This window comes from Camarhynchus parvulus, chromosome 7, assembly GCF_901933205.1.
Source record: "Camarhynchus parvulus chromosome 7, STF_HiC, whole genome shotgun sequence".
NCBI lineage: Eukaryota > Metazoa > Chordata > Aves > Passeriformes > Thraupidae > Camarhynchus > Camarhynchus parvulus.
Genome location: NC_044577.1, coordinates 33,953,711 through 33,975,664, shown reverse-complemented (window position 1 = coordinate 33,975,664; position 21,954 = coordinate 33,953,711). Strand labels below are relative to the sequence as shown.

General features: G+C 39.5%; 1 protein-coding gene across 1 annotated transcript in view; it reads right to left on the bottom strand.

The window, feature by feature from the left end:
• The window catches only part of ARHGAP15 (Rho GTPase activating protein 15), a 302,239-nt gene that overhangs the window by 81,571 nt on the left and 198,714 nt on the right, over nt 1–21,954 (bottom strand). Inside the window, exon 11 of the mRNA XM_030952453.1 lies at nt 20,393–20,470. Coding sequence (XP_030808313.1) covers nt 20,393–20,470 — 78 coding nt within the window. The remainder of the gene's footprint in view (nt 1–20,392; nt 20,471–21,954) is intronic.

The window sequence follows — 21,954 nt, the reverse complement described above, 5'->3', positions numbered from 1 at the left end:
GGGATGGGCTTTGAAGGTCTGACATGTGCACTGGGAGGCACTGATGCCACAAAGCTGAAGGAGGGGAGCATTTCCTCCAGAACCTGCTGAGATGTCTTGTCCTTTGCTGGTTTGCTCTGCTCAGGGAAAAGGAATTGCCTCTTACACCTCTCTGTGGTACAGTTTACCTATATGTAAAATGAAGACAGTGCTTGCCCTCAAGGGGTGTAGAGAAGCTTAATTAAGCAGGAGATTCTTAGCCTTAATCAGACTTCTCTCACTTGCTAAGTACATGGGAAATCCTTCCGTTCAGGAACAAACTTGACACCATGACAAATGAATCAGCTTCCTTACCATTTTGCCTTTGGGAATTATTTTCCTTGGGAACAGATATTTATGAAGCTATAAAAAAAATAAGAAAAAAAATACCCAAAGCAAAAAAAAAAAAAAAATCCTAAACCAAATCGAATCTCCTCATTTCTATCATTGCTGACATTTTTCCTTCATATTAAATGTTTCCTGCAATTTTATTTTATTGGGGATCCTGCCTCTGGGAATTAGGTAAGGACATGCATGACAGAAGATGTGATAGGTGTGTGAGAGCTGTGAGGTGTTTGTGGGGAAATCCTTCCCACCCCATCCCTCAACCCCAACCATTTCCCTCTATGGATATGATGATTTAGGGACCCCACCACCATCACTGCCAGTTGAGTTGTCTGCCACAAAGAGCTAAGAATAGATCCTGCCAGATGCTGGGAAGCTTTGGTGACATCCAGAGCCTTCAGTGAAAGGACTTTGACACAGTCTGAGAAGCTCAGGAGCGTTGAGGTGGCATCCAAAAGCACAGAGGATCACATCTGTTTTAAAGCCAGTCGGTTATTTCTAAATAGAGATGCCAAAGACAGGCAAGAGCATTTTAAAAAAGTCAAATCTCAGTGATGTCACTGAAATATTATCTATTTGTGGCATAAATAGATGCAGAGCCAAATAATTCTGAAGTATCTAAATTCCACCTTCCCTCTCCCACTCACAGAATCTGCTTTAAAGCAAAAATATCAAATTAATATGAGAATGATAGTTCTCACGGTATCCCCTGCCAGCCCAAGAAGGTACAGAGAATATCCTGAGAAACTCTGTTCTTAGGAAATATTAAGTTCACTTTTAAAAGCTATTATGGGTTCACAAAATTAAGAGAAATATCTAAAGTTCTGGTATCTGACTAGAATAAAATTTGAACCCTGGCCCTCCAACAGTAAATCAACAGTGTGCATGTGAAATATGTTTTTTCCCCTCCTAAGCAAAGCGCACCAGCAGACCTGGCAGAGGCAGAAGAGGTTTCAAATATAGCACACTCCTTTTTACCAGTGGGCACTCTTGGACCCAGCTCCTCCTGCTCTGTGCCCGCCTGCTGGGAGGAGATCTGAGGCCGGGGCTTGACGCGAGATGAATCCGGGCCAAGTTTATTCATTTTCCAAATTGTGATCTCGGCGATGCCCTCCCATTCCCATTGCTCCTGTCACACCACTCCTCTGGAGTTTTGGCTCTTCCCCAGCCCCACCTCTCCTGGGACACTCCCAGACACGAGCCCTGGCTCCGTGGTGGCTTCCCCAAGGAGACCTGGCTGACAGGACTGAAACACAAGCTCAGCAGAGGAATGTCCCCACTGTTTGACTCTGCAGAAGCAGCAGAGCTTGGATTATTTACCAAATCTCCTGGGTACTCCTGTATCCTTCTCAGCTCCTCTTCCTCCCTGCCTCCCAGCAAGGCAGCACCTTCCTGCTTCTCACACCCAAAAATGGTTTTCCTACACCTACTGATGGAAAGTCCCTCCACACAGACTCTTTCCAGCTTCAGCCCATATTATTTTCTGCCTGTGCTCCTCCACCACTGTGTTATCCTTCCCAGTTCCCACGCAGGGTCTATTTATTCCTCGGGGATGGGATGGTTAAGAAGGAAACAATTCCATTTAACAGTCTTGGGCAGTTGTTTGGGTGGTTTCAGCACAGTGATGGACAAGTTGGTGCTCAATGCCTCTTAAAAAAGCGCTTGCCCAGCCCGACCCACTCATTTTGAGCTGTGAGTCACTGTCCCTTGGATTGCACCTACACGAGCCAGAAACTGGGTCACTGAACCAATCTGGGTTCAAAATATCCCAGATATTCTTTAATGAAGTGTCAACAACTATTCTCAGGCTGAAGAACGACCCGAACACCTCCTGATAATCTTGCTTACATATGCAAAAAGTATGTCCTAGTCTAAAATGTATTTATAATATAAAATGGAGTTCAACATTTGACCTGAGTGTATCCCACTCTGTCAGAAAGACAAAGGAAATAAAAATGTGTTGCTGTAATTTCCTTGACAGCAAAAAAAAAAAAAAACCAAAACAAACAAGAAACCTCACACATATACGTCTAGGCCAATATATATGATAATGTGAGACAATGAGTTAGATTTTTCATGGCCATGTTGAAACTCATATTGTTAGTTCTAAAACTGCAGCAGACAAACACAATTCTTTTCCTTAATATGGAAAATCTAAATAAATAAATACATTCTTAAAGCCTCCTTGATTAAAACTTTTACTGAGTTTTTATAGACTTTGGAAGGGGAAGATTTTACAGCCAGGGTTGTGAACACTCAAAGGAAAAATAACAGTGATGATTATTATTGGTTTCTGTTGTTGCTGGTAGTTTATTATTATTGCTATTATTATTATTATTATACTTCTGGTAGTGGCATCACCATCTGGATTATTATAACCACAGGAGTGACAAGATGCCCTCATCAGATCCGTTCTCCATTGTGTCAGGCATTATAAAAGCACATTGTGAGAGTCAGGAAAAAGTTTGTGATCGAAGCAGTTAATGCAGACAAAAGGTGCAGAGAGAAACAGAGGCACAAAGAGAAGAACTGACACCAGAGCCCACAAAGAGACAACATTAAGCCTCCAATATCCAGAGTTAGCATCTATTTAAACACAGATTTGTTTGTCTAGACAAATATGTATCTATTAATGCATATCGCATTATGCATTTGAAGAAAGTATAGCAAGATTAACAGAGGAAAAAAAGGGGAAAAAAAAGGATGTGGTTATTATGTGGTTATTTGTTTTACATAGGTAAAATATCTTAATCAAAACAGGACTGATTAAAAGTGAAGCAGCACAGAGAAATCATGAGATTGAGCATTGCTGGTGACTCACTTCAGTCAAAAGCACTGTTCAAACCACAACCCATTAAAAAAAATTAAAATAAAATTCTGATAACAGTTGGTAGGATCTGACCACGATTTGAAGAAGCCATGGCACTGTACTTCCTACTGGGATACGGACAGCAAATAATGAAGTTGGTGGTATTTCAGCTGAGGAAGACTCTGGTTAAAAGCAGGCAGACAGTGTGCATTTTCTAGCACAGAGAAATTTCTTTCAGCTCTTACAACCAACTATTAAGTTTCTGAGGTCAAAAAGCCTCTCTTGTATTTTCCGTATTTGATAATGATGAGTTAACTATGAAACAAAAAATAATTATTTTTATTATTTTTCTTCTGCTTTGATTTTGATTTGTATTATAATTGTAATAATTCAGAAATTTGGCATTATGTATATCTTTTACACTTACTTTGTTAGATGCCTTACAAAGACTGTTTTATTGGTGAGGCTGATAAAATTAATTTCTTTACAGAAAATATTTTTAGACTTGTTCTTGTTTAAATAGGCCAGATATTTCAGCTTCATTTACAGATGTGAACATGCCCAAAATATTTCAGCAGCTTAAGCCCTTTTTCCGCATTGCATTGAAACAGTCCATTTTTGAGAGCTGTTTTTTGTCTTAAAGTTATTTAAAGTCTCATCTTGTCATTAGGCTACACTGTGAGTAATCTAGAGTTCAGGTTTGCACATGACAGTTAATAACTTTAAATTCTAGAACAGAAGAATTCAAAATTAAGCCTTACACTCTCTAGAAAAAATAGTTATTTTTTAATAAAGGGAAAATAATTTAGTCCTGAGCAGAACTGGTTTTTCTAGCAGACAAGTTTCTGCTTTAGTGTTCAGCTCAAATTCACAAAAACAAATAGGCAAAATGACATTTAGCTGCAAGATCACATTTCTCTAAAGATAAACTGTAAGCTCTGCACAGCCATTGCTACCAAACGTTGTTTATCCGAGCTTTAAATTCTACTCCCAAATTTGAATAGACTGCAGAGCTCACAGTGCTTCTGAGGAGCAATATCAAAATATGTGCCTCCTGGGTCTAAAAACCACAAGTTATTTTAGCTTCTGCTAAGAATTGAGGGATTAAAGAAAAAAAAAAAAGGTGGAGTACAGTAAGTAAATAAATAAATACATTATCTACCTTCATGACCTTTCTGTTCCTGCAAGCAAACAGCGTCCATCATTTGTAACTTGACTTTCCATAAAAGTAACAGTTCATAAAAATCTGTGAAACTACTACCGGGAACAAACAAATTAAACAATGACAATGTAATAAAATAAAACTGCTGTTCTACTTCTATAGCAGAAGAATTGCTTCTTCGCTGGGATTAATACATCTTGCAGAAAACAATTTTAAATAATGTGTAACATATGGATTCGGCTTTTATTATTCTTCTAAAAGAAGACAATTATATTTATGTGATAAACTGTTCAGTGTTAGTAGCATAATGTTTATATTACCGGCCACTTAAATAGTCTTTGGCGTAGTTTTATAAGGAACAGAAGCCTCCAGATCTTTTGAAATCCATCTTATAAAGTAAGTCCTGTCTGTTACTTGGAATGCAATGATTTTACATAGTTTTCTTGCTGGGAAAAAAACCCATTGTGTAGGTAATCTCGTTGTTAAACTGCATGCATGATAACTTTCTGATGTTCTAGCTACAATTCCTATGCATTTCAGGGCTTTCAAATGAAAAGTGTGACAGCCTGGAGCTGTCGGGTAAAAGAAGGGGAATTAAAAAAAAAAAAAAAAAAAAGCGGCAACTTTCAATTTTAACTTTTTAGAAAGGAATGGTCATGATACACTGTGTTCTGTACTAAACCTTTTCAAGGTGTTTTCGTTAATCTCCTAGCAGCTAGCTGCTCTGCTCTCTGATTATGCTGGGAGATTGCATTTAAGAAAAGAGTGAGTTTCGGGTAGTTTTCAAGGAGCTGCTTTTGTCCCCATTATATTCCAGATAATTTTCAAAGAGATTACACAGGAGCCACAGGAGTATTTATCTCGCTATCTCCCCGTGCTCCTGAGTCGAAGCTGCATGCATTTTTAAAGGAAAAAGGAATGTGCTACCAAATAAATGTTTTCTGCGGCTGCTGTGTACATAGAATTTTGTTGTAAGCAACGCTGGCAGCAGCCTCTCTGCATTGCTGGGGTTCTGCTACCCTGTGTGTCAGTCACATAACAAGATCATTTGGAAAAAATTATGCAGGGTGAGTAAATATATTTATCTGGGCTTATATTATAAACAGAAAGAGAGGGGAAAAGAAATAATAACAACAACAGTTTTTACTGTCCTCCTTCTTCACTCCTGGAGTATGAGTTCGGTATGTTCAATTCCCCACTTCTCCACTGCTTTAAAAAGTTGGGGTTGTTAACAAAAGATAAAGAGTGTAACCTAATGGAAGTGAAATCTGCATATTCAGTTAATTTGGGATTTATTATCCCAGTAACTAGACTTGCAACTGTTCTAAAACCGTTTTGACTGAAGACTTGAGAACAGTACGAGTGGATGGCTACCCCCACCCCCATCCTTAAAAGAAAACCTGTGCCTGCTGCTTCCAATTTAGTGCAATCATGCCTCTTACTGGCCAATACAAGATGCAGCATTAGCTGTCACATGCAAATGAGTATTCATGGGGACTTTGAAATGTGCAATAAAGAATAAAGACACGCATTCTGTGAATAATTGTTTTCTTTTATAAAACTGGATCCAAAAGGGAGTGCCATTTCACCCAGAGTCTACAGCCTTTCTATGGTTACAATCTGCTGTTGAAGCCAGATATTAGGAATGAAGTGTGGATAAATGGAGGACTCCAGTTTCCCGTGCTGTCAATCTTTCACAGTATTACATTTGCTTAACAAGAAATAATCCAACCCATGTTTGTGGTTCTTGCTATCTTGCTTTCTCTTCCAACTGAGGCTTTGAAATGCATAGGGATTTATAATAAAGTTGTCCACCTTGCATTAGCTTTTTTCATACACAGCCCAACCTAAATTCTTCATTTTCAACAACACAGACAAACAAAATCACACAGCAGTACGAGCTCCGCTGCAAACTTGAAGTCTTTGAAAGCACTCTGATATCACTCACCAGGATGAGAGAGAAAGAATAACTCTGATTTTTTAGGGCCCATTTACACACAGGGTGGGGAAAAAAAAAACCCCAAACCCAACAAGCTGTGTGCAGACACAGACAGATCTGTGGGGCTGTGAACAGCCAAGCTGAGCTCAGACTCACACACACCTATTCACCAAGCCTGCAGCCAGAATGCCTCTTAGAGAACAAACAGCCATCAACTCGTATTGATATCAAATCATGGCATGATGTGGCTTCATCTCCACAAGCAAGACCCCAAATCCTTAGTGAAGTAATGGGAAGAAAGTAAGTAGGTGCCTGGACTGCAGCACCTTTGCAGTGAACTGCAGGGTCAGAAGTTAGACTTGATGATTCTCGTGGGTCCCTCCAACTCAGGATATTCCACGATCCTATGGGAACTGCAGGTAGCTCCCCAGTAAATTCAGACTTGGCCAAGATGTAGCAGAGGTGGATAAAACTGGTTATCCAGCAGGAAGAAGGAAAGCTAAGGATAAATGCTGCCTGTACCATGGGTGGGACTGACCAGTGCAGGCCAGCATGGGGGCTCAGCAGGGAAAAAGGACCCCCTTGCAGGGTAACTAAGTGCCTGGGATTACGTTTAATCTGAAAATTAGAGGACTCCAGCTCATAGCTTCTCAGCAGGCAGATTCTGTCCCTGCAGGAGCCCCAGGAAGGTGACCAGAGAGCTGGGAGGCATTGCATTTTCCTCTTCCCCTCACATTAATGATTCCTTGTTGCCTTGTTTACTACACACATTTGCTGTTGAGGGAGATCTCTTGAAACAGAGGTACATACATACAAAGACACCAAAGAAATGAATCCCTGACATTATAATTTACAATTGATGGAATTACTGTAAGCAAAGGCATAAAAGTGTGGGGGGAAACTGCAGGGCTGTTTCATTACTGGGAGAAGGATTCTCACCTACAAGGATAGGTGACCAAATGGCCAAACCCATCCCTCAGCTGCATGCTTGCTCCTGTGATCCAGTCTGTCAGGAAGACACCTGGTTCTTTTTAGCTTTTGATCCATATTTTACCTCCTAAGGGAGGTGACAAGGAGGGCGACCCTGGGGCTAGGGCAGAGGTTTGAAACAAGGAGAGTTGGTTTGTACCCCTGAATCATCACAAACTTCTGTAGGCATGTTACTCAGCTCCTCATTTTCCTACTTACCAAACACAGCTAGCAATATTTTGGTATCTCACAGAGATGTTAGCACAAGCCCTTCAACATACATATCTGCTCATATATTAGCTGGATGGAGTCATTTCCAAAACTGACTGCAAAATACTCACAAAATGCACACAGCTCCGTGAGGCTTAGTCATGCCAAACACGATGCGTGGCAACACTTCCCTGCAGCCACAGGAATGCAAACCAGGAGCTCATTCCCACATTAAACATACCTGGGGGTCCTCAAGAACTGGGTCCCTTTACTCTGCAGCCCCAGCACAGAGGAATTTCAATTATTCATTCATCTTTGCCCTGCTGCCTATGGCGCAGGTGGCCCTGCACTTGGAGGAGCATCACAGGGGAGACCCACATTTGAAGACCTAATTTGGCTTTGCATTATCCAGAGCCCCAAATCCACATTTCAGAGGGTGACTGCAGCCTTATCTGCAGTCTCTGAACACAGTAGGGACTTGGCAAATGGAGTTTGGTGAAATGGCACGGCACACTACATAGGAGACCGACTATAAATCAGCAGATTTTGGCTCTGCTCCTGGCTCTGTCACTGATTTACCATGGAAACTTGGGCAAATCTTTCACTCTCCCTATCCTTCATTTTCCGTACCCATAATGTAAAGATAATGATGCTGCTTTGCAAGCTCTTTTGAGATCCCGAGATGTTAAGTGCTAAGTGCATTTTATTAACATTAATAGCACCCAACCGAGAGGATGCTGTACAGCACTAGCCTGGCTGTCCCCAGAAAACAGATTGGTGTGGGGAAAGTGTGCATTTGTTAAGCAGCTTAGACACTGCTCATTCCCATAATACTTCCACAACACACGGGAACAAGATCTGACCTACTAAAACAAAAGGAAAAAAAAAAGAAAAAACAGAATGCCATAAGGAGAAAATTTCTAATGTGACCTGTCATCTTATTTCCAGCACAGGAAAACTTGGGGATTTACTGGAGATTATCAGTGTTGCTCTGTGTGGTTTTCGTAGCCAGCCACAACCCCAGTGCTCACAACTTGTGGTGGAGACCACTTCCATTAGCAGGCATTAATCACCATTTTATACACTCCAGCCCAGCCATCACTGAGCAGACATCAAGTAGATGCACTCAGTTATATCCTATCACACTTTATATCTGCCTCAATCTTAAAATAAGTTAATTGTACTGAATTATATCCCAGCTCTTGTATTTACAGGACCATAGCGTATTACAACGTATATTCTTTAAATGCTAACAGGCTTTGTTGCTTTACACTTCAATTTTCCATGTTTCTGCTCAAATATGTATCACAACATACACAGTAGAAAGAGCCATGAAAATTTTATTATTAATGCATGTTTTTTTCCTTTGCTGGAGATAGAACTTTGTTGTGCATGTTATAAAATGTTAAATATTAGAATTATTTAAAGTTAATAGCATGCCAAAGAAAATGACTAATAATACATTATACAATTAGATGCCTTTCACATGAGTGAATCCATTAACAAAATAAAATACATTCAAACAGAAGACTTCTGATTTGCAATTTTTAGCAAGGATTGCCCATGTGTAAAGCTAAATTATTTATTCTTTAAAAAAAAATTAAAATGCTGGATACATCAGTTCGCAATTATTTGCATTATGTTTGGATGCTTTATCATGTGGCTCTGATTCAAAAATACGTATCTCTAAGTTGCTGTAGCATCTTCATATATGCAAAGCATTAAGCACGAAAAAGAAGTTTTCTTTTCTCCAATTCAGATGATGATATCAGAAGCCCTTGGTATTTCTCTTTTAGCTGTTTTGGGTGTCTTTTTGTTACCCCTCTTCAGCTCAGATGTCCTCACAGTTTCACAACTCCACTGTCCCCTCCGAAGTGCACACCTTGTTTTCTAGACAGAATCAATTCCATCCCATCCCACCCTTACAGATCTCAAGTCTGGCATCACGCAGCTCCACCTAAATTTATTCAGATGCTCTGTACTGATTTCCTACTTATTTGAAACTCGTTATCCCATCTCCTCGGCTGATGTCAACATTATCCTGTAACAAAACACTGAGCAAGCAGCTAAACTTTTCTCACAGCAAGGCTCAGCTTTTAGCTCTGCAGTGATGTAATCTTCTTGCCATTTTCCTCCTGGATTTTCCTTTTCCATCAATGTCCTGTCTCTAGAAAGGCACCCGACGCCAGTCAAAGGAAGTTCCTCCAAAAGCAAATGATCTCCTCCCTCCTTGCATCCATCTTCTCTTCACTGCTGCTATCTACTTAATTAAGTCGTTCTCAATCTTCTGTATCATAAGCACATAATGTTGGTTGATGGCAATGTGTTTTGAAATCCCTGTTTGTTTGTTTTTTAATTATCTGATTACACCAGGAAAAGAAAAAGGAAAAAGAAGTAAAAAAAAAAAAAGAATAATATAAGAAAAGGAGATTTCTCTGGTGTACTACAAGAAGTACAAATCCAGCAAAGCACTCCATTTTATTCTCTTGCAAAAGACTTTTTTTCCCCCACTTTCTAACAGTCTGTCCAATCGAGTCTTTATAAATCATGGGATTTAAAAAATGTGATGGAAACAGCTATGGCAAATTCTGGTAACAGCATGCAAACCTGCAAAATTCAGGTTAAAGATGCCTTTTATTATCACCTTTATTTAGCTAGGGAGAGGTGAGGAATGCCATACTTAGATTCTGCTGAGGTTTATGTCAGGATTTTGGCATAACCTAACTCCAGGCTACTGTCACCCCAAAATATCTCCTACCCATGTGTGTCCCAGTGTCAGCCCAGGTACAAGCCATGGATGAGCCAAGTCTCCCACGTTATGTCAGCTGGTAATAGGAGAAAAAGTGTGCAAAAAGGGACACAGAAAAGGAATATAAACTAGCAGAATTGGACACTGGCTCTGAAGAAGAGGGAGAAAAATAGTATAAAATATTTATTCCATTATATTCAACTCTCCATACCCTGACTATTTCAAAATTTGACCATGCTATGTTGTATAAATAATAACATTAATTACACAAAGAAGAGACAATGCGTTGAAATTGGAGCCATGGATTCATAGGATGATTTCAAAAGGCATCACTCTCCCAACTCACCCCGAGGTGTTTGTCCATGCGAAGGGCTTTGATTAGGCTGGGATTGTTACAGTAGAGTTGGGAAATGGGACCTTTGATCTCGAGAGATCTGAACAATCCCTGTTACTTGTACTGACAACAGGCGTGGTACAGGCTGAATGGTGTTAACATTCGGGTGAGAGCTGAAAACCCAAGTGAGAGCTGTGCTACATTCTCACTTTTAAAACTCTGGTATCATGCATAGCTTCGAAATTAAAATACAGTGTGACTACCTCTCCAAGTGTTTAAATTAATATGTTTAATAATCTTCAAAACAATAAATCTAAAGTGTAAATCAAGACTTGGAAGAGAAGGTGGAAGCAATGTCTTTGTCTTTACTTTTGCACATATGATGTGTGTTAGTTCAGGAAAATAGCCTGTGACACTTTATATCACTATTTCTTAAACCTTCTTCCTTTGAAAAAGTCTTCCCACCAGATATGTATGTAATATTTTTATGCACCTATATATGATGGGATTTTAATTTTTTTTTAAGTGAAAAAGACAGTGGTGTAGTTAAGGACAATTAATAATTTCTCTCAATACAGGCATCTAATGCTTCTTAAATGCTTTAAGCTCATCTCAGTTTCTAGCACCCAATCTCCAAGGACACAACTCTCCTGTAGACCCAACATCCTTATGAGAGTCACTGACACTCAGCATCCTCTCAAGTGGCACTAAATAACAGTGATTAACTAACTGAATCAATACCAAAATGCCCCAACAATGTATTAAGGGAAGATGCTTTCCAGGACTCTGATAATTTGCTCCTGCAAGAAATTCCACTGAGTTTTTACACAATAAAGAAAAAAAAAAAAAAAGAAGAAAGAAAAAAAAGCAAGAGGAAAGAAGACAGGAATATTCCGTTCTAAATCCATAAAAAAGGATGTTGTGAGCACTTGAAAATTCCTTAAGAATGATGTTATATTTTTAGCAGTAATGTAATTCTAGGAAACATGTAAGCACAAATGAGACAGTCTAGTGAGAACACAGGTTTCCTCATAAATTTTCCAATTTTCAAAGAAGTTATACTTTAGATTTTCTCCTTTTCCTTTATTCCTCCCTGAGTTTTTACAGTTAAGTGTTTTCAATTTTGGACCACATTACTCTTAACCCATGGAGCTCAACACTTAAATGCATTACCAAAGTCTCCTCCAACCAAAAAATCCTTTGCTACTCACAACAGCTGCCCCTACCACAGCATTTATGGTTTCCCCAGTTCTCAACACACAGAACACCACAAATACCACGATAAAGCCAAATCCCCTGGTGCAACAACTTCTCATCCCATGCCACCCTGCAGAATATTATGCAGTGTGCATCCATATATAACACCATCCTTTTTTGTTGCAGGCTCGCGTTTGTCAGCCACTTTTACACACAAACCACAGAATTACAGATATTTACCACAGGGGAGGAAACCATCCCAAATATTAGGCCACACCAGAGTCTTCTAAGACATTGAGCATGACCAATTATAAGTAGGAGCTCTGCAGATTAGTTCTCCAGGGTGTCCATCTCCTCAAAGCACAAATATCCCATGCAAAACACCTTTGACTCTTGGTTCAGTTTATCTACAAATGAGCCTGGCAACCCCCACACTCAGGAAACAATCCCATCATCCTAAAAATCACAGGTAAAAAGCTGTCCTGTTAATACTTTCACCAAACAACTCAATAATCTACTTCCTTTCCTTGCTTTTTTGGCACTCTGTGGAATGGCATTTCCTGTAGCGCTTCCATCGGAACAACAAACCCAAACAAAGAGTCACCCATGACAACCATGAGCATCCCCCAAAAAAAGGCAATCCCTCAGTGCAGCCTGCAAAGATCCAGTCCTTCTCAGCAACTAAACAACACTCCTTGAGGGGTTATCAAGAAGCTCTTCAACTCCTCCAAGTGTTACTAAGCAAGACGCTATTGTAACGCAAATGGTGCTGCGGGTAGGGAAGGAATAAAAGGCATGTTTGAAATGCTTCATCATACAATACATGCCATAAAATCCATGGTATGTTTGTGGCTGACCACACCGACCCAGCCTGCTGCCTCTTCTGCCCCATTTCACTGGCTTATTCAGCACATGAAAAGGAAAACATGACAATACCACTCGTCAGAGAAATTTTACAGAGCTGCAGATTGGGCAACCAAGAATTCTGAATATTTTTCTGTCTGCTTTTTTTTTTCTTCACACTGAACACAAAACAGTTATATTGGAAGTACATTAACATTCAAGCTCTATCCATTTTTATTATATGCATTATATATATATATATATATAACAATGTGCATATGCAGACATACATGCGTTATTTACAAAATAATTTGAAGCATTCATTGCAAAAAATTAGTATTTCCATTAGATTTTGTACCTGACTTAAATTTACAAGTCATATTTGGAAGTACTATAGTTTCCCCCTTCCCCTCTGGAAAGAGAAGAGGAAGATGTAGAAAACATACTTTCCTTTGAATGATATATAATAATAAACTTTCTGTAGCTTTAAACAGACAGAGAAAAAGAAGAACCCACATGAGTAACATGCACATATTAATTGATTCACCAAGTACTGTGGGCTCAATTAAAGTATTCTGTTGTCAGAGTTTTAAAGCTTGGAAAAAAAAATTAAAAAATGAAATTCTTGGCTACAGCTTGGCATATGCAGGTCTTAACCCAGAAGCAAGCTGTTTTATAATTATTTTTGAAAATTGCTTCAGTCCATTTTATTTTCTGTGCTTGCCTGGGAAGTGTGAAAAAGAAAGAAAAAACTATTTTTGACTCAAGGCTTTCAAGACATTTTGGTTCTCAGCTAGCAAGTAACCCAGTTTGAGCCTGATATTTCCATCGTGAACTTTGGATCACTCTTACTGGTTTCTCAGTGAGACTGGTCACATGAAAAGCTGCTGGCAGACATGAAGAAGACTTTGCTGCCTGTGCTGTGCTTGATCACACCAGGAACATCACCAAGGCTGGAGGGTGGCTTTAAGGTTAGACCCCCACCAAGGCACACTCATGTGTTTTTAAGGATACTCATATATGCCTCAAAAATAAAATCAGTAACCAAAAACATCTAAAAAGATATGAGATAGCCAGATATAAAGGGAAATCTCATCAAGGTATGCACACAAGAAATGAAGAAACCACAAACAAAAGGGAAAGTGACTGCAAGAGAGAACAATTCCTCTTTATTTCCCCCTTTTTATCCAGTGATCCTTGGTGCAATTTTAAAATGAAGCCTTCCATGTTTGTAGCTGCTCTCTGGCTGCTGGCAGCTGAGAGAGGACCTGCCCTCCTGCGCCCATGGAGCCTTTACTAGGGGGAGGATCAGAGCCCCTGTCTGCCTTTAAAATGGATATACTGGGGTCAATGGAAAGGTAGAGGTATTTGTGAATGGGAAGTTTTGTTGGTTTGGAGTGGGACTTTTTGTTGTTGGTTTGGGTGGGGGGCTTTTTATGCCCCCTCCATTTTTTTTTCTTATTTTAAACAAATAAAGCTGTGAAAAGAAGACGCATCTCTTTCTTTCTTTTTCATCCAGCTGCCTCCTCCCTCTTTTCTCCCCTTCTTTTTTCCCCCTCCCAAAACCTTCCTTCACAACCAGCCAGCCCATTTGTGTTGACCTGGAGGCTCTGTTTCAGAGGCAGCTTCAGTCTCGTGTCTGCTGCACGGGCTGTGCCCGCTGAGGCAGAGCCAGCCAGGAAACCACTCTGGTTCCTGATAGCCCAGCTCACACAGACATATGGTCCCAGCAAGCTCACAGAATCAGCAATATTAAAATGAAATAATTAATTTAAGAATCCCGAATATTTGTCCCTCTTCTCTCCCAGTTCATTGACAAAGAACACGTCGGCGAGGTTGAAGAATCCTGCTGGTTAAAGGTATCATCCTTAGCTGCTCATATGGTCAGAGCTCTTACTTGTCAATTAGATCAATCTGAGTCATTTTAGAACAATAAATATAAGTGCAGATGGAATATAAACATATTGAAGATTACTGTTTCTGACGGCTGTTGTTTATTAAATCAAAAATGATGTCGAAGTGAAGATTTCGTTGATATTTCAAATGGAAAGGAAAAGTAAATGGGAATTAGATATTTCTTGGGAAAGAAAGCAAAACAAAATAAAAAAAGCAAACCCCAAGATCCAACAAACTACCACACCACAACCTCCAAAAAAGCCTATGGGTAATAAAAAAGCAGTGATTTTACCTAAAATGCCACCTATGAACAACCTTTAGAGAAGGGATATGGCACCTATAAACTCAAAACACTAGGTATGTTGAAATCCATAAAATTTCCAATTACTGCTTCAGAATTTATTGTGCACATATGGAAAATAATACTTGTAAAAGAGAAAGGGGTTTGTGCCTGGTGCTGTCAATACTGTGAAGGATGGGGTGATTATAAAGCAAATTAACAATACTTTTAAATGTGCATTCACTTATCTTTCCAATTAAATCCTTGTTAAACAACTGCACAGACAGTAATGGTGCTTCTGCAAAGCACTGATCAAGACAGTTTTATTGTAATTTTTACTCTGTAACAATTAATCAAGTAGGCATTTTCTTTATTATTAAATTATTTAGTTAATAAATATTCGCAATCAGTTCACGTATTTCTGGTTCAAACTTTACTCTTAATTTTTTTCCTTAAACTGAATCATATCCTGCTACAAGAAACAACATAAATATTTTAATTCTTTTTTTTTTTTTTGCCCAAGTACTTTTTTTGTTACTGCGAGGTAATGGAAGGAGGAGATTAAATTCACTTTTTTCCCCCCTCCATGTAGGAATATTTGGATATCTTTGGTTGTCCTTTTCCAAACACACCTCTCTGCAATAACATAATATTTAGCCTCTTTAAAAATTCCCATATTTGCCCCTGCTTTGGTACATAAGCAAAGTAACAGAGCTGTAAAAACACAATCATTGACCTTTGGATGGTCTGTGGTGCCTTGCAGTTAACACACAAGGTATTCCTAATGAAATAAAGAGATGCAAAGGTCATCTGCACAGCAAACACCCAGCATTTTGCAAACAAAGCTTTGGATATAAAGACAATTAGGAACTCTCTTGTATTATGCATGAACCAACCCTCGCTGAATGAACCAGTAAGTACTGAAATCTGTATTGCCATGGTTAGTTTCCCTGAACATGTATGCACTGAGATAGAATCCTAGCGTTTCGGAAATGCGGTATGAACTCTTTATAGCTCTATTTTCTTTTTTAGTTAATTTAGTACTCATGAAAATTGCTTGATTGGCAGCCATAGAAAGTGAACGCCTTTCCAGCTACTGAGCAGATTAGCACAGGAAACATAAAGAAGGAAGGTTCCAGCTCCTCAGCCAGGTGTCCCTGGTCTTCAGTAAGGAGTTAATTGAGGATTGATGGGAGAGGAAGCAGGACAAGGAACCTGGCTGAGCACAAAGAACATCCTCATGTTCATAAAACATTTAAAAACGTCCCTATAAGTGTGTATCACACAGGGCCAGATGGGATTTGGAGCAACCTGACCTGGTGGAAGGAATCCCTCCCTGGGGCAGGGTGTTGGAAAGAGAGGAGCTGTAAGGTCTCTTCCAACCCAAACCATTCTGGGGTTCTCTAATCAGCACAATGGCTTCAACCAAAGCAAAGAAAAATTCACTTTTACTCACAAATCCTGATGGGTGAAAAATCTTCCTTCATTTTTCTTTTTCAGGCACTTTTTGCCCCATCCCTGTTGTGTTCTGCTGTTGAAAAGCGCCTCCCCCGTCCTCAAGTTCATGTAGCGGTGCCTTAATGACTCTGGGCAGCCCCACCTGGGGCCATGTCAGACCCTCCCAGGGGTTTGGGACAGAACAAGGGATCTTTTCAGTAGTACCTCATACCCTGGAACTGCCAGCACACCTTACACGGCTTAACAGACCCATAAACGTTATTTTATCACTTTTCCTACAGGTGTGAATTAAAAGAATATCCTAATAAATGCATGTAAAGGATTAAACTTACTAGACCTTGTGTAAAATCAGCAGAACCCTCCAAGTGCCTCGCTTGTTTCTGGTTTGTTGTTTGTTTTTTTAGCGTTTCAACTTTTAGACTTGACAGATAATATGGAAATCACAAGAGGAATAGGTATTTCTGTCTAATATCTCCAGCTGTTATAGATGCCTTTACTGTAGGTGCTCAGCCAAAAATATTGGCTGCCTGGTGGCTTTGCTTCTAAACCCCAAATTTTTCAGTGCTTATAGACTAAGAAAAGTACAAATTTCCTGATGTCAGTTTGGTACAAGGAGCTTCCCCTGCCTTGATTCAGTGATTTGAAAAATGATGACTTAGAGTTTTGAAAGTGCTGAGAGGTGTTATAGCCCAGTCTTCTTATGATCAACTGATCTTTTCAGCTCTTAATGGGAAAATAAATCATAGATAAAAGATAATCCTGTTGCACAGAAGCAAAAAAGGTGTGATATCAATAGACTTTTATAGGAAAAAGAAAACTCTGTGAGAGGGATGAAGTAAATAAGGTAGTTTGTTCTGCTGCTGCTCGTGTTGGCAAGGCCAAAACCCTCTTCAGGAGCTGCCTACCACAAGAAATGAGAGAAAAACACAAAGTATATACAGAGAATTTAAAAAGATACCAGTTTGGGGTTTTTTCATTGCAAACCCTTTTTCATCCCCCAAAAATCTAGAATTTCAAGAGTATTTTTATAGTTTTACTGTTCTTGTTTCTTCTTTAATGATAAAGCTGACAACTGTTAGCTCCTTTTCCTTTCATATTCACCAGTTCTCTCATTTAATTTTTGATGCTGCAGATGACATTAACAGTATAGGAAAAGGAGCCAAATAAAGCTTTGCTATATTCTAATTAATGATTATTCTAATAAAAAAAATACTTTGATATGGCAGCCAGCCTAGAGTTCCTTCTATAATCCTCAGTGTGATACGTATTATTTATATCCTCTGAATGTAGGTGTAGCACAATGGCAAAGTATGCATGAAGAAGGAGCCCAATGAGTATTTGGCCTGTAGAAGAACTGACTGCAGTCAATCTCTGCAATGCAAATAGGCTTTGTCAGAACATTTGCTTGCATTTTTAATTAAATTAAGCTTTAACTAAAATTAAGGGGGAGAAAAAAAAGTAGCTATGGCAAAATCATATGTATAAATACTCCTTTCCTACTGTTAACTACCAAAAAATGAAGGTACAGAGATTGACCTGAGGAGGCCACAATAATTACTGAGGGATGGGGATGTGTGGACAGTGAGTTATTAACCATCACCCCACTGCAGAGCTTCGAGAGAATGGGAAAAAAGAAGGTGGGGAGCGCACAGTAGTTTTCCTGGTAACTTTTTTTCTCTTCATGAAGCCATCTGAAAGTGCTGCTGACCTCAGCACCTAATTGACAGGGAACACCAGGCACTGGACACACTGGAAGGAGAATGCTCTCCCAAGCACACCCAAATAAATCCTGTTCCCCCCTTTCCCCACAGCATTCTCCAGGTACACCATGGTTCAGTGGGCTCTTTCCTGCCTGCAGGCTCCTACTTAGCACAGAAAAAGGATGTTATTTACCCTGTTGAAACAGTGGCTGGCTATCCTTTGTGAATGTGCTCCTTCTTGAATGCTATGATTAAGAATTTCTGGATTATTCTTTGGGAGCTACACTCCTCAGGTCTTCCATTTCTCTCATATGGTGTTGGGGTCACCCCTAGGGACTGTTAGGTGGCATGAGGATTTACCTAAATCAGCATTTCTGCATGCATTCACCTGAGGAAAAACCTAAGTACAGACCTGAAATTTTTTATAGGCAGGATTTTAAAGGATGTGTAAAGGGGGTTTGGACAGACATTATCACTGCCGAAAATCCACTTCATTGTGACATAAAATGCATGAATGCCCTCGTTTCATCAATAAAGAATAACATAAGAAACAGTGGTTATCATAACTGCTAAGGTGATGACATAGTTCTCCAGGGGCATTAGTTTTCTTTGGATTTCCTGTGGTCACTCAGTAGGCAGATTTTTTTGCACATGCCTTAAGTTACCAGTGCCAGAGTGGCTTTAATGTACTATTAACTCCACCATTATATTTTCATTTTTCACAGTAGTATAAACCAGAAGGAAAAGGTGTCTGGTCCCTCTCTGCTGCAAAAAGCCAGCTTAGACTTCTGTCTAGCTTTACAGTATCAGCCCATCTGTTTTAGGTGAAAACTTGAGCAGTAATGTTAACCTCAAGTATGTTAACCTTTGGATGCCACGAGACATGATAGACAGGACCATTATTTTTATGGCACAGTTTTTTCCTGAGCAAAGAGCTCAGGCAGTGTAGAAGGATAGAAAATCCCATTTTTGCCTATGTGTCTCCAAACAAAATACAGCTTACAGCCATTTGAAAGCCAAGGCAGGCTTCATTATCGACACACAAATACCCAACAACTATAAACTTAAGAGAACCTAAGTAATGAATCAAAACTGTGAGGCTGATTGGTAAATGATGATTTATTCAGTCTTGCTGAATTTACTGGCATAAATACTGATTCCTCATAAACCAGAGTTCACCCTCCAGTTTCAGCTGAAGACGAGACTAATCTGGAGCAGCTGAGGAGGTGGCAAACACCTACTGATCCCCTGAAACTTTCCCTAGAGATCTAAATGGAGGCTTGAAGGTGGGAATATTTTTGCATCTCTCCTATCTCTCAATTTCATGAGAATTTCTGAGTCAAAGCTTTTAGTTTATGTATAGTACCAAGCTAATTGAGGGAGTTGTTCTCCAACAGCTATCACCCTCACACAGAATACACAATATTTAGCAGTTCTGGTAATAGTCCCCAGGTAACTTATAAAAAGATCATAAAAAGTAGGACAAAATGTTGCAGCAGGTTCACATTTATATTTGATTCATTCGAAAGTGTATGAGGTCTTTAATGCAATCTAGGATTTGGTATTTTTCCTAATTTCTGAGAAACGATTCTATTTTCTTGTTAAGTAGTATCATGAGGTTCACTATCACTGATGATATTTGCTAAGCTTTTAAATGTGGGGAGAGTTAGTCTTTGGTAAGAGTTGCAAACCATTTGGAGATAAATGTATTTGTCATTCATACTTATTAGTTCCCAATATCAGCTTCCACACCTGTAACAGGATCTGCTGATCAATGTTAGATTTCTTTAGGCCACATCAGTGAAAAGCATGCTGTTGTATTTGTGGAAATACGTTTATTATGCACAGAATCTGTGTAAATATGTTCAGTAAATACATACAGGATGGTTCTAATTCTGGTTAGCAGGTCCCCAAAATATTCATCTTTCCTTTTTCATTTTCTGGGGTCAAACCTTTGTGTTTTCAAAATCAGTGATAAATCTTCCACTGACTTTGGCAGAGCCAGTACTCCACTTTTAGTCTTTCCTTTTAAGTTCTTTTCAGCACCTTTTTCTCTTTCACTGGTTTCCTTTGGATCCCTGCTCTACTTTTGGTTTTGTTTAACTTTCAACATCCAAACAATCTGCTATTTTTCCTTTTAATCTTCTTCATTCCCCCTCACTTTGATTCCTTGGTTTCTACATATGCTTTGCTTTTTGCCACCTTATTTCACGTCTCCATTTCCTCCCGTATTTTTAGATTTGTTTGTTGTTTGTTTCTCATCTCAAGTTTAACTACTATTTTCCTCTGCTTACTCTGCTCTTTTCTCCTCTCTCCTAGCTGACATTTCCCTCTGTGCAATATCTTTCTACCTTCCCTTTCCTCCCTTTTCCAAAACAGGGCTCATCATTCTATGCCACTAATGTATAGCAGATTCTGAAATACTGTCATCTGAGACAGTTAAGTACTAAACAAAACATTACCAGGGCGGAGGAATCACTTACCCTGATTGACAACAAATCGTAACTTCTGTATTGTTGCCAGATTGCCGCTAACTCTGTATATTCCATCAACATCTAGACCTGAAAAAGAAACACATATTTCATTTTAGATCATAGAAGTATTTTTCTTTGTACGTCTGTCAGCAAGGCAGAAGCACCCTCGCAAGTATGAAGGAGAGCAGCGCAGCGAGCGACTGAGAAATAATCCACCTGACAACAACTGAAGTGCCTCCTCGCTGATTAAAGCAGCAATGAAAAATAAAAGTGGGAGATTAACTTAAGTGAATACAAAACACCTAGCTGTAATTATCTTGTAGTTCTGTCAGCAGAATACGGCTCTGCAAGGGGCTTTGAGTGTGGCAGGAAAGCGAGGGGTAATTGGCTCTGGTGCTTGTCGGGAAGGGATGCTTGGGACGGGCACGGTGCCGTGCCAGCCCTGCTTGAACGTGGGATGTTTGCATCAATAGTGCCAGGAAACTTCTCTCTCTGGGCTCTGGGCTTCCAGACATGAATTTCTGAGGCTGTGACCTTTCTGAAAATAAATCACTGAGGTGCCCACCCCGAAATCATGTGAGACTCCACACAACTACCATTTCTCTACAATATTCTTCATAGTGGCTCAGACAGGTTTGAGGATTAATGAAATATCCCAAGTAGCATATGCCCTGGAGTTCTTTTCTTCATTGATATAGGCCATTCTTTTCAAGGACAACACGACAGTCCTTGCTTCTCCCTGCATATCCACTCAAGGTTTATCTTCTAGGTGAAACTAGATGTCATACTCCCTTTTGTGACATATTATCTCCTACAGCAAGCTCTGTTGATATGAGTGTTTAAAATAGCACTTCCAGCCCCTGTTGCATAGCTGTAGGATTTCATAGCACATGGGAACTGCTCTTCTTTTCCAGGAGAATTCACTGTGGTGCAACACTGACCCAACCTGCGTGCTTAAAAATCAAACACTAAAACATACATTGTCATTTCACATTTAAAATTTGCAAGTACAAAAGAAGCCAAGAGAAGCTACACAAACCAGTTTTTTTTAAAGGCTACTTATCCCTCAGAACACAAGTTTTAATTAGGTTTTGGCAAGCAGTTTCAGAGAAAGCTTTTCTCCTGGAAAACGCTAATTTGTCAAACCCAAAAATTTTCAGGAAACACTCCCTGACAATGTATCTAGGGGGAATAGTTTTCCAATTTGAGGTGGGGGAAAAGGAAATCTGAAAGTATAGGTAAGATTAAAAACAAGAGGAAAAGCTCAGAGGCCCAGCTGTGATGACAGTTGAAGAAGAAGAAGAAGCTGAGGTTCAAGTCTTTATCGACACTTGCACAATTCCTTGGCACTCGAGTACCATGGCCAATGAGTCAAGTCTTTGGAGGCATTTTTCCTCCAAACTAGAAATATTTGAAAAAACATACTTTTCCCTTTGATGAAGACTGACACCAAATAAAATTTCTTGTGTGTCTGCATGTTTGTTTTGTCTCTTTACAAAATACATTTCTCATTTTATGTCTATGCTGCCAGGAACATCCTGATTTGGTGTGCATTAAAAAACTTACTTTAG